The 13,142-nt window shown below is 44.7% G+C and overlaps 1 protein-coding gene across 9 annotated transcripts in view; it reads right to left on the reverse strand.

Annotated features, from left to right (window-relative positions):
* The window catches only part of Ph4alphaefb (prolyl 4-hydroxylase subunit alpha-1), a 260,485-nt gene that overhangs the window by 71,740 nt on the left and 175,603 nt on the right, over positions 1-13,142 (reverse strand). For 3 of the 9 annotated variants that reach the window (XM_076379886.1, XM_076379878.1, XM_076379912.1), the window contains exon 3: positions 12,924-12,966. The exons of 5 other annotated variants lie outside the window; for them this stretch is intronic. Coding sequence is in view for 1 of the 4 variants with exons in the window: in XM_076379878.1 (XP_076235993.1) it covers positions 12,924-12,966 (43 nt within the window). In the remaining 3 variants the exon portion in view is untranslated. Of the gene's footprint in view, positions 1-1,145; positions 1,197-12,923; positions 12,967-13,142 lie in introns of those variants that run through there. One more of the 9 variants, XM_076379904.1, reaches the window with a different exon arrangement.

Here is a 13,142-nt window from a genome sequence, read left to right on the forward strand (position 1 = left end):
GGCCCGTCGAAACCATCGTTTGGAACTGATCCGCAGATGGGATGGCGGGAAGATGCATATTCTTCGGCTCGGGACGACATTTGTGCTGTTGACTGTGCAATCTTCTTCGCCCCCCTCTTGCGAAGGCGGTGAAGGGGATGAAATTTGGGGAGGATTTGTTGCTGTGGTTTATGGAATGTAGGGATACAGTTCGAGTGTTATGATACTCATCTGTGGTGATAATATTGTGACAATGTATGCTAGGAGTATGATAGCGAATTTATGGTATAATAGTATATGATAATGTGACATTTTAATGTATGGTGTATGATAAAATATGATAGTTTATTATATTTGTATAACTGTGATTTGTATAACTGTATGATAAAATATGATACTCTATCATATTTATATGCACGTGATAAAAGTTTAATACTCTATCATATTTTGTTTATGTCTAATGTATGATTTTATACATATAATACTAAATCATATTTTATATATTATTATATACTACTAATTTTATATATTATCTATACGATAGTGTTATAACATGGTACATACAGTATAATAGTAACAGTAATCCAACAATAGCCTCCGCATGTCTAATATAATCTGAAACACGTAACGTGCTGAATAATTAATACCTGAACGAAGTTATCTCTGCCAGGCATGACTTTTATCAGTGTTAGAACGTCGAAAGCTAACGCAAAGTAAAGTGAAAGTATTCTCGGGGTAAAGCACCGGCTAGACTGTTTCATTCTGGCGGGATAATCACGTTAAGCTCGTCGTGTGTACGACGCGTTCCGCAGGGACGACAACGGTTTGCCTTTCGCTGTAATTACGGCGTAACAGGATCGGGATAATTAAAAATCGATACACCCGTCGTCTTTTTAGGTGACGCAGGGAACGCGCCGCGTTCGTATCGCGCATTTACGCTCGGTCGCTCTATCACGGTAACGATCCTAATAAACCCCCAGGGGCGTCCAGGCTGCTCCGTGCCCTCGCGGAATTTGTCGCAACAGTCCGCTGTAAATCGTCGTCAATTGGCACTATCACTTACGGGTATAAAACACATTTAGAGCTGGGAGGATTTTTATTTTTCAACGGGAGCAGCGAGGACCCGCGGGACCGTGGCAATATTTTACGGATTTTATGGATGTTACCTGTCGCCCTTTTGACAACGAGGATAAATCGTTCTTTCCAAGATGAAATCCCACGAAGATCCTCCGCGTCACACTTATGGCATCTTTCTAGGACAATAATTAAGCAGTTGGGAACTATGTATTCAGGGTGGTCGACAACAGGTGTTAGAAAGCTGAAGGAGTGATTCTATATTTTAAATCAGAACGAAAATTCAGGACCTCGTTTCCAAGTTGTTAAGTAATGAACAGATTTCAATTTATTAATACAAATGGGCTGAGACTGCTGTGCTTGATTAGAGACCTATTCTACTGACTTCACTTTGTTTGGCTGGGGACTTATTCTACTGTATTTTGTTGCATCTGACCTGGCATGCATTCTATTGATTTCTCTGTCTAAGTAGAAACTTATTCTACTGATTTCTCTGTCTGAGTAGAGACTTATTCTACTGATTTCTCTATGTCTGACTACATACTTATTCTACTGTATTTTGTTGCATCTGACCTGGCATGCATTCTATTGATTTCTCTGTGTCTAAGTAGAGACTTATTCTACTGATTTCTCTGTGTCTGACTATAGACTTATTCTACTGTATTTTGTTGCACCTGACCTGGCATACATTCTACTGATTTCTCTGTGTCTGAGTAGAGACTTATTCTACTGATTTCTCTGTGTCTGACTACAGACTTATTCTGCTGACTTTGTTGTACCTGATCTGGAAACTCATTTCCCTGATTCTGGTGTGTTTGACATAGGACTAATTCTACTAACCACTGTGTCTGATCTGGTACCAGTGAAGTCAGTAGAATAAGTCAGTCACATTTCAGGTACATTTTATGTTTATCCTCAACGATTAATAACTCCGTATCAAAGTCTAAGACACAATTTCACTTATCCTTATTTTCGCCTCATTTTAGCAGATACAGGGAATCACCTCATGAAATTTCTGTCGCCTGTCAAACACCCTATATCCTCAAAAATGTGGAAAAGAATCGGCAGTCACTTTCCCAACGAAATATCTCCGCCTCGCTACATATTGCTTCCCCCGAAACCATTCCTGTATCTCCCGTTTCACACTCGAAGGGAGGACAGTACGTTTACAAGATACGCTCGTTGCTTTCAGCCAGTGCTCGAATAAACGTGTACCGCCACGAGCCGTCGATTCCTTTCGCGACGAAACAATACGGCTCCCCCTTATCGCCGTCGGCGACTCTTCGAATATCGGAAACTACTGGCGCGGAAATGGGGCGAGGGAAAAGCCGCAAGTGGTGCGCCCGACCAGGGGAAAAAGCCTCTCTCCTGCGTTCCGCCGAGAGGATCGGGTCCTCCCGCGGAATTTATGCGAAACCAGCCGCGCATAAACGCTGGTCGAGCCCGAGCGAGGCTCTCAGATTTCTTTAAAGCATCCACGCTGCACGTATCTCCTCCTGCCGCGGCATGGGATTCTCGCGTCCCTGCGCGCCGGCGAGAAACGTCGCGACGCCGCCTCGCGAAATCCTGGGAGGAAACCGCTGGAGAAAGCGAAAAAAACTCGACCGATTCGAAGCGAGCGGGGAGCGATGCTCTCGAGGTATTTACGCAAAGCTTCCTTCAGATGCTTCTATGGGACGCGGAGGGAGGATGCTTGACAGGGTTCGTGGAGAGGAAGGGAACGATGAATTCCTGGGAGTACTGGAGGCAGTTTCGGATTTGTCGTTTTGCTGGGACTTTGAGTTTTGGGAAGGGAGCAGTCGGGCTCGAGTGTCACCAGCGATCGTCAGACGTCGACAGAACTTCAAACATAAATTGCAGGTTCAATAGAGTAATTGTAGTTAAGAAATAGGATATAGTAGATAACCTGTGAGTAATAGTATTATTTTTTAGATATAATTATTGTATTGAACCTGTCAGTAGGGTAAAGTTTCTAAAATCAGCGTGAAATGTGTCTGGCCTGGGACTTATTCTACTGATTTTATTGTATCTGAGCTAGGATATATTCTACTGATTTTGCTGTGTCTGATCTGGGACCAGCGAAGTCAGTAGAGTAAGTCAGTCATATTTCAGACATATTTTACATTTTTCTTCGACTTATTTTCGTCTTATTTTCGTAGATACATAGAATCATCTCTCAAAATTTCTACCACCTATCAAACACCCTGTATCCTCAAATCAGGCCTGGGTTAGGTCACTTTCCCAATGAAATCGTAAAAGTGATCGATTCACCTCAGAGTAGCCCCCCAACAATTCCCATCTCCGCAGCCTGTCACAAAAGAGACAAGTTGCCAGGCCGCTGACGCCCAACAGCGACCTGCCATTCCCTGCCTCGGCTCAGGTCTTCCTCGTCGACTCTTCGACCGCAGACAAGAGCATCGCTCTGTTAAACGTGGCAGCGGCGAAGGCGTCAGGAACGAATAGCGAGAGACTAGGGGACGCAGGCTTCGCGTGGCTGTCGTTGGCCAATGGTTGAAACGCAGCGAGACAACAGCGAATGGCCCGAGGGGCTGGATCCTCCCGCAGGAAGCGTCGACGAGCGCTGAAAGCGGATCCGGATGAGCGTGAAACCTCGAGGAAAATCGGGAAACAACAGGCTTCCATCTCTGCTGGTGGAAGACGGTGGAAGTGGCTCAGCCCCTGTCCCACGTGGTTTCTCGCTTCGCTAATGCATTCTGTTGCAGCGTGGGCGTATAGCGAGGCACTCTTCAGCTGTCTATCGTAGAGGCTCGACCGAGGTATCATGTACACGCCTGAATTCTATGGCTGTAAAGCAAAACGACCTAAATCACGTGTTTCTGTTTCCGAGATACTGGCATTTAGAGTCTCCAGCTTCGGTACTGTCTCGTGGACTTCAGTGTTTGTGTCTTCTTGAACCCTTCTTTCTAAGGGAAAAATTCTTTCAATGCCTTTTCTTCTTTCTGAAAATGTAAATTATGTATTCTAGGTGTCCATTAACCCTCAACTAAAAATCAGAGCTAAAGCTAAAGACCTGAATACTCAAATATCTAAATACACAAATATCCAATTACCAGTTGAACCTTAATACACTCTAGTTCTAGGGTCCAAGTATACAAAACACATATGGAACTACTTCTAAAAACGTGATCTTTTATTCCCACTGTTCTTCACCTCACTCATTCAACCCAGTTCACACTCACCCTGGAAGTGTTCCACTATCCCCAAACACCAACGACGAGAGACAGTTAGGCACCCTAATCTCCATTCCCAAGAGCAGCAAGACACCGCAAGAAAGCGCGTTTAGCAGGCACAGGTGGAGGTAGAATTTTTTCCGCCTCAGCTGCGTCGGAATTTCGAGAAGCGGGTTCCTGAAGAGGATGCCCACGCTCGATTCCCGTACGTTTCCGCGGGCATTTCGTTGGCAGCGCTGTTATTGCCGCGATATTTCTCGACCGCGATGCAAAGGAACAGCCTCGTTCTGCCTCGATTACGAGTAAACGGGGAATTTGTCGTGGCGGAAATGGAGGAGATGAATAAACAGAGAGCCCCGAGGAGAGTTAGAGACGAGCGGTGGTAGCGCTTAGAGGGAGAGGAAGAGGGTGGAAAGACGGGAGAGGAGCACGGGACCGGAAGGAGATAAAGATTAAAATAATGGAAGAACGGAGAAAAACAAGAGGAGTTACCGAGGGTCATAGACGAAACGGCGAAGACAGGGCGAGCCTAGCGGTGGAAAAAGGGGGACACGTTCGTTTCCTCGACATAATCGTGAGAGCTGCTTAGCAGCACGCGACGACTAATGGAATATCCTTGTAGGACGCGTAGGTGCTGAGACGCAGAAGAAACTGCGCGAGCCAGGAAGTCAGCTGGGGACGATGAGAATTCGAAATTCTAATACGTGGGAAAAACCAAGGGGGACAATGAAGGCTGGTTTTTCTATGCTAATTCAGAACCGATGACTTGTTCCATGGGTGATAAATCAGCGAATAGTCGATATAGGAATTAGATCAGACAAACATTTTTCTAAGTGATTGTGCCTGTGAATTTCTCTGATGTATCAGCTTCTGATAATATGATAACTTAGAATATAGTGTGTCGTAACAGTATTATATTTCGGGATTATAATACGATAGTCCATGGTCATGTATATGGTAGCCATACTACAGTAGTATGATGACAGTATGTGAACAGACTGCTCTAGAATAACACACTAGTCTCTATGATAACTGAACACGTCAGACCTCTATGTATATACCTAACAAAACCTGAATTTCTCTGTAGAGTGAAGGCTGATTCCTCCTAAAATTATCCTCCTCGACTGCTTGGGAGTTAGATCGATCAAATGGTGGGGAACGATAAGAACTGTGCACATAGCTAACAAAACCTGAATTTCCCCGAGAAGTGAAGTCTGATTCCTCCTAAAATTATCCTCCACGACTGCGTGGGAGTTAGATCGATCAAATGGTCGGGAACGATAAGAAGAAACGGAGGCGCAAATCGGTTATAATTTTTTACTGCTTCCTATTACCGGTGCCATCGATTCGAACGATTCCAACAGCTGCAGCGAAAGATACCGTCTCACCCATCCTCCGTTCCTAGGAACAAGAACCCTCTCACGAGCCTTAATTTTCGTGGCGGTCTAGGTATAAACGCGAGGGCAATCGGATGAGACCGAGCCTCCCTCGATTTAAGATATCGAGAGGATCTCGGCTCAGCATACCGCCGCCATTCCATCGGGACCGTATAATAGCGTCTGTGTTTTCTTACGTTGTAACGAGCGAAACGCTGAATCAGTGCTCGCCTTATCGCGCTGATGAAGCGGGAAACCATCGTAGAGCCGACGATAAAAGAGCGAGACCAGTCCTCGTTCCTTCCGCTCTCGCTCGACGCCGAATAAATTCGGCGAGTGGCCGAGCACATTTGACCCAAGATCCCAAGAAACGTGGATACGATTCCCATCTGGAGGGATCCGCCTGTATCGCGCGATCAAGCTTCTGTTACGTTTGCGCGGGGAGCGATGGCAGAAGCGGGACCGCTGCAGCGGACGTTTCTTATCGAATCGCGCCTCTGTTTTATGTATACGCGGCAAATCCGCCCGCCGCGATCTCGCTCGTCTCGTTGATCCCCGCGCTTGTTCTCTACGCAATGGAAAACGTCACGTACAGTATCCCTCAAAACTCTGCCTCCCTTGTTTCACGCGATAAGATACTGCTCCTGGCTGAGAGAGCACCTCGCGGAACGATCGAATTTTAATAATGCAACATGTCTCCGTGACAGCTTCCCATCATGGGGATTCGATAACCTGAGAACGATCGCGATGCGTTTCCTGGCGAGTGCCCCTCTGTGCGATAGATTGTACAGATTTCTGTGACTTTTAAGGATATTTGGTGCTGTAGATTCAGTTTCTGATGGATGTTTGACATTTTGTTGGATAATCAACCTAATGACTCAACGCTGATAGGGGTATCAGAACTGACGTTAGTCAGCCTTGTCTCTATCCCAGTTCAAAATCCTAGAGAAAGTAATATTTCATCTAGAACTCTGCTAGTAGGTTTCTTTAATTAATTATTAGGAACTTGTTAAGTGTTTCAAGTAATATTCATTCTTCAAGGTAGTATACAAAAATATTCTACTATGTATATTATAGTACCTATGCATACCAGGTACTAAAAAGGTGTAACAATTTAGATAATTATAAACCTTCTAGAGAACAGCGAAAAAGAATCAATTTATCTCGAAATTGTTTCGACTGAGCTCTCTTGAACCCCGAATTTTTCTCAAGCTTTTGATATCTCTCCAATGTATCCTTTGGATCGTGGAAGATCAAAGAACCGTGAATGCAGGAAAGGGTACGACGAGCAAAAAACGAGGGTGGAAGTTCCTCGTTTCATGAGTGGGTGAGCGGGGTGGGTCAGGAAAGGAAAGTTTTCTCGAAAAGAGTGGACCCACGTCCTGGGGACTCCAGCTCTGACGCGAAAAACTGGGGGTTGTTTACAGCCGTTTATAGTTGCTTGTCCAAAGGGGCGGAACGAACGCTGGTGGATCCTTCGGCGAGCAATTTAACTTCCGCCTTCGAGAGTTTTCGCCAAGAGCTGCCGCGTGTCTCGGGTCCCCTGGAAGAGAGCTCGCCAAACTGTCCGATTCCATTTATCCGCGCAAGATAGACGAGCGGGCTATGACTCGCCTGTCCGACCAACGAAATGAAACCTTTAACGATCTCGATCGATACTCCCGCCGTTTCCCCGCGTTGGTTATCGAGTTTACGAAGAAAATAGCATCTGCCTCTCGAGAACCTCCAAACAGGATTAGTTTGGGAGGGAGGTTTCTCTTAACGCGAGGTCGATATTGGAAGGCGATGAATCAGACTGCGAAGAATTTAGGGAATGCAGAAATTGATAATTAGTGGTATTAAGAAGGATTAATAGATTATAGAATTTGAAATGTGGGTATTTGGAGATTGGAGTATTTGAAATTACAAAATTTGAATATTTTCAGATTTAAAAATTTGAAAATTTGGAAATTTGAATATGGTCAGATTTAAAAATTTGAAAATTTGAATATGGTCAGATTTAAAAATTTGAAAATTTGAAAATTTGAATATGGTCAGATTTGAAAATTTGAAAATTTGAATATAGTCAGATTTAAAAATTTGAAAACTTGAATATTTTTAAATTTGAAAACTGTTTACAGTTGGAACTTTGAATATTTCCAGTTCTAGAAATTTGGGAACCGTTTAAATTTGAAAACTTAAATATTTGCAGATTTAAAATATCAATATACTGTTCTACAACTAAGAACAAGTAACGCTCATGCTATTATCTCCTACACGTTGCAAGAAATTTCTCCAGCACTTAAAGAGTGTTTTCGCGCCCGATGCAAGCGTGCATTTAACCTGAACCCCACCGTAATTATTTCGCCACCCTTACGACGGTCAACTGGTCGTTCTGAGCTCGCCAACCGCCTCGAATTTTAATTACCACCAGCCATCCTCGCATACCGTCTCAGATAATACGTGCCTGCACCCCTTGCCGCGACACGTGTGCGTAAAAAGGATCCAAGGGGTGGTAAGCGGATGGCGAAGGGTAGAGGGACAAAGAGATTTCGAGGCCGCAACGGGGACTTTTATATCGAAATGTCTCCCTCGAAGAAACGCGTGTCAACACCCTGGAGTTTATTTAGTAGCCTGCCAGACTGGGAACGGTATTATTTCCCTTGCTGCATCATGCGGGGATGCGTGTTGCATTTTCCATTCGAATAATGTATGAGGAGGAAATTAATTCTTTTTAAGGGTGCTTTGCTGTGTGATTGTATTTCGGGATCGTTAAGAATTTAGGGGAGCTTTTAGAATTTGAAATGAGATTGAAACTTGAGATCCAGTTAGATACGTTAGATATAAACGTGTGATATTTATATGGACTTAAGTATCCGAATGACTGAGTATTTAAAAACTTAAATATCTAAATATCTACGTATTTAAATACCTAAGGACCTAAATATCTGAATACTTAAATATCTAACTACCGAAATATCTAAATAATTAAACACTTAAATGTCTAGGTACCTCAAATATTCAATACCTACGTCGACCTAAATATCCAAGTAACTACAATATTAACTCTAAATTCCATCACGTCATATCCTTCCTTAACTTTCCAAAATCTCTCACCATAGGAAAGCCAAACCCAAAGGAGCCACCCCAAGCGCACAAATGCACCTCCCCCAAAACCAATTTCAGTTCGAAGCTCGTCAGGTCTTGCGATTTTGATTCCACACTCATTCCCCCGTTACATCCCCCCCCCCCCCCCCCCCTCCACGCTCGTCAGGCACGTCGATGCATAAAGTATGACGCAATCACACGCGTTCCAGCTTGATAATAACAAGGGACGTGGGTGGAAGCGTGCGTACGTGGTCGTTGCGTGACGCAGCGCAGCTTCCTCCGAAAGCAGCGCTGCAGAAACAAAAGATTCAATTTTACAGAGACGTGTTCCATCCCCCCCCTCGCCGCCGTGACAGTCTCCTACGCTGACGAGGGTAGTTCGCGGCGCTAACGAGCCGCCCCTTCGACGTGAACGCGAAACAGGTCTCCCTGGTACAAACCACCCTCTTGTTTCCGCGCCCCTGTCCCTCTTTTTCGGTGGTAACGCGTGCTCCCTTCGCTCTGCTGCTAGATTCTGCGTGCTGGGGGAGGAAGACGTCGCCAGGGTAGAGTTATAGGGGATGAAGAGCGATGGGAGGGTGTAGGGGGGATCAGAGGTTGGAGAAAGGTGACTGCAAATTTGGGAAAGGGTGTCGGTGCTTGTTTTGGGGGATAATTTTGAATACTAATTGGGAGGGGTGGATTTGAAGAGAATTTTAGGGGAGGTTGAAAGTGGTGGCTCGTGAAAATCACTGGTTGACTTCAGTTAATGCTCCTTGATTAGAGGATCGTGGTTCATTTTTTGAGAAGAATCCTGTGTTTGGTTCACTCTTGCTAGTACCTGAATTCGAATTTACATTTTTCTTTCCCTTTTTGCCTCCAATTTTGGTGGGACAGAAAATAATGAGAAGTAAAGATCCCTAGACAACCTCACTCAACTTTTTCCTAATCACAGTCTCATTTAATCTTCCCTAAAATACAGCCCTCTAAATAGGCCACTCAATATTTAACTACCTACAAATTTTATTCCCCCTCGTCACAATTCTTCTTCCACCCCCACCCCAATTACAAGCTACGCCTCCATAAATTTAAAATAATTCCACTGCATCACCTGTTATCTACTTGTAGCTGCTTTCGTGCAAGCTCAGAACGAAATGCAAAGAGCTAGGGGCAAGAAGTCGAAGGAAAATAGGAAATAAGAGGACAGTGAATGATGAAGGGGCGCCAGGGCAGAGGAAGGAAGGGGTGTTATCAAGCTGTAAGAAAACACGAGGAACCGAACGCGGAGGCAGAGGACGCGCGGGGACGCCCTGCCGAGTGAAAAATGGAAGAGGACAAGCGGAACGGTGGGAAAAAGGCAGAGATAGCGATAATGGGCGGGGTGTCGCGGGATGGAAACAGCGAGGGTGGCTGCGTTATAAAGCAATATACGAGTACAGGTTGCAGGGTAGCGAGGTGTGGGAAAGAAGCCTCAATAGAGTGAAAAATGGAACAAAATAAGAAGAGCTTCAAAAGGACGCGACAGGGAAGAGTACCGCGAACAATATCCTCTGCAAAAATTAGTACAGGGCGGAATTTCAAAATTACTAAAATGTCGGGCGAACAAAAGGAAAATAGGAATTAGAATTCAGCAAAGGAAGATGTACAAATACTAACGAGCAACGTCATTAAAGAAGCAGGAGCTGAAAAAGAAAACAGTGATTAAGGGCGGAGAAAGGGAAGAGACGAGGTCGCGAAGAAAGGGGCGACTTTTCGAAAAAGGAAGTTTCAGGCAAACCAGAGGATGTCTTGGGATGAGCAAACAAGAAAGGGACGCGAACTGGGGGCAGAAAGAGGAGAATGTAACAGGGTGGAAAAGCGACAGGGGTGGCGGAGGGCAGGAAGAACGAAGAAAAGAAGGGAATACGCTCTTGTGGACTCGACACAATGGGACACGCACAATGCGACGCTGGGGTAAGGGACGACACACGGGGTCGAAGGAGACGCAGGGTGGAACCAGGGGGTGATGAGGGTGGGTGCACCCTTCGTGAACGTGCAGTGCTCTTCAATCCGTGGATATTTTCGACGAGATTTGACCCTCGCCTTTTCCCTCGCTAATAAATAATAAACTGCTGAGAGAGGAATATGTCGTAAGGGTGTCTCGCGCAATGTGAGGGATGATGGCTGTACGTGCTCCATTTTTAGAGTGTGTGAAAACGAACACTCTACCCCTATACGACTAAATACCTTGCACTTGTGCTAATGGTTGCAAATTTGAGTATCAGGAATTATTTAAATTTCAATTTTGAAAGCGACGGAGGTTTGAATAATCAACAAGTTAAAAAAATGGAATATTTATGTAGTTAAACGTTTGAACACTTTTCGTGGGCGCTGGACAATTTAAAAATTCGACAGTTTTAAAATCTGAATATTTAACTAACAGAATATTTAAAACTCCAACTGTTTCAAATAGATATTCAAAAAAATTTGGAAATTTGAATACCACGATGAAAATCAAAGTCCACCTGGATAAACACCCCCAGTAAACACCTCCTAATTCTTCCACCCCGTTAATACACTCTACAAAGCGTTTATAAAAGCTCTCCCGAGTGATCACTAGACACCCTTGCTCCCTGCAAAGTGTTAAAGATGAGGAATCGGAAGGCCTCGTATATCACGCGTGACACGGGTCCATTCACCGCGCGAGTCTGCAAAGACAGCCTTTATAGGGCACAATGCGCATTATGTACCCCCTGGACCGGGGCTGATTTTATTGCAGCGCATAAATCTACTTTCATCGAGATGCGTACATCGACGATAAATCACGCGACGCTTTGAAGCTCAGAGACGCAAATATCCTGGAGCGCGCGGTCGCTGAGGACGCTCGGTAGAAAAATCTGATTAGTTTTCCTACGCGCTGTCCAGGCGTTCCTCTGTCACGTGCGACGAAGGGAGGCTCCTGGATCGTCGTTGTCAGCTGATAATGTTCGCCTCTGGTCGAAAATGGACAACGAGGTGGTTCGTGCCGCGAGAACGCGAGCTTTCGTGGAGAAGAAAGGAGCAGACCGCGAATGGCGAATTATTCGAGAGAGCAGACCACGGGGCCTTTATCGTTCGGGTCTATCAAATCGCGGCGATGCACGGAAGTCCATCGACGAGGGGGCGGCGCGGCGAGAGGGTGGGTCGCTGCTTGGACCAGTTCGCTGGCAGCGAGATCGAGGCACGAAAATTCGCGATAAATCTCGCGGCTGACTGCCGGAACATACACGAGGAACAGTCATTTCCGGGGAATTTCTGGTTGGCGGACCAAGAATGCTCGACAGAGGATTCAGAACGCGCACGATCGATTTCTGTCACGGCGGAGCGGTGCTTTCCCTTGTTATCGAGGCGAGACGGACCCTCGCTGGCTACAGTCGAAGACAAAATCGAGCTGGCGGACTGACTGTCGAGGGACATGGTTCTTTTTTGGTAGACTGTGAGTACACACTGTAAGGGGATGCTAGGGTATGGTTAAGTTTCTTGTGGAAGTTAGAGAATTTTATTTATGAAAGTGTTCGTAATCCAAAATTTAAATTGAGAAGCTAGGAGAAATGTACTAACAGTATTTAGAAATTCGAAAATTTGGATATTTACGAAAGAGTAAATTTAAAATGAATGTTTAAATTCAAATATAGTAGCTTTCAAATTTTATATCATGAAGTATCATACCAGTATTATAAGCTAGTATACTGTTATCATGTCGATATCACAAGCTATCGTGTTGTTATCATACCTCTATCGTACACCTATCACATTGTTATCACACAATATTATAAAGTATCGTGTTGTTATCGTACCCATATCATAAACTATCATACTGATGTCACATACTATTATGCGTACTGCTATCGTAAACGATCCTACCACTAAAAACATTAAAAATTATCCTGACCCCACCTACAAAAACCTTGCTCCCACTTGATTGAAATGTTTCAATTACCCGAGGTATACGTGTAGAATAAATAAAGCGTGAAAGTGTATTAACGCATGGGGGTGGCTCAACCCTCCTTTCACTCAATTTTGCTCCAGACTGTATGTCGCTGTGATCACGGTTCACGGTAACAGTGCATTTACTGCGATCGAAATCGAGTTACTCTGTTTCCGACCGGTGCGCGACGTGTTCCTGGTGTAATATCGTGTTAGTAAATATCGAAGTCATTCTCGCTGGCTTAATACCGCGCGTAGCAACGGAAAAATTGATCGTGAATCGAGCACTCACCGAAAGTGAATGGACGAAGCTGGCGAAACACAATTCGGCTGATCTGAAATCAAAAATCAGAACCTTTATAACTGCTGTGTCAATTCGATAACAGTACACGAACGCATTGAATTCAACCCTGTACTTGGGCGTACCATATTTCGACCAGATTGCAGAATAATTCATTCTGGCGATAATTCCACAGAATTTCCATGTCACCATGTCGTCGCGCTGAATTCC

This window comes from Calliopsis andreniformis, chromosome 1 (genome assembly GCF_051401765.1).
Source record: "Calliopsis andreniformis isolate RMS-2024a chromosome 1, iyCalAndr_principal, whole genome shotgun sequence".
Lineage (NCBI taxonomy): Eukaryota > Metazoa > Arthropoda > Insecta > Hymenoptera > Andrenidae > Calliopsis > Calliopsis andreniformis.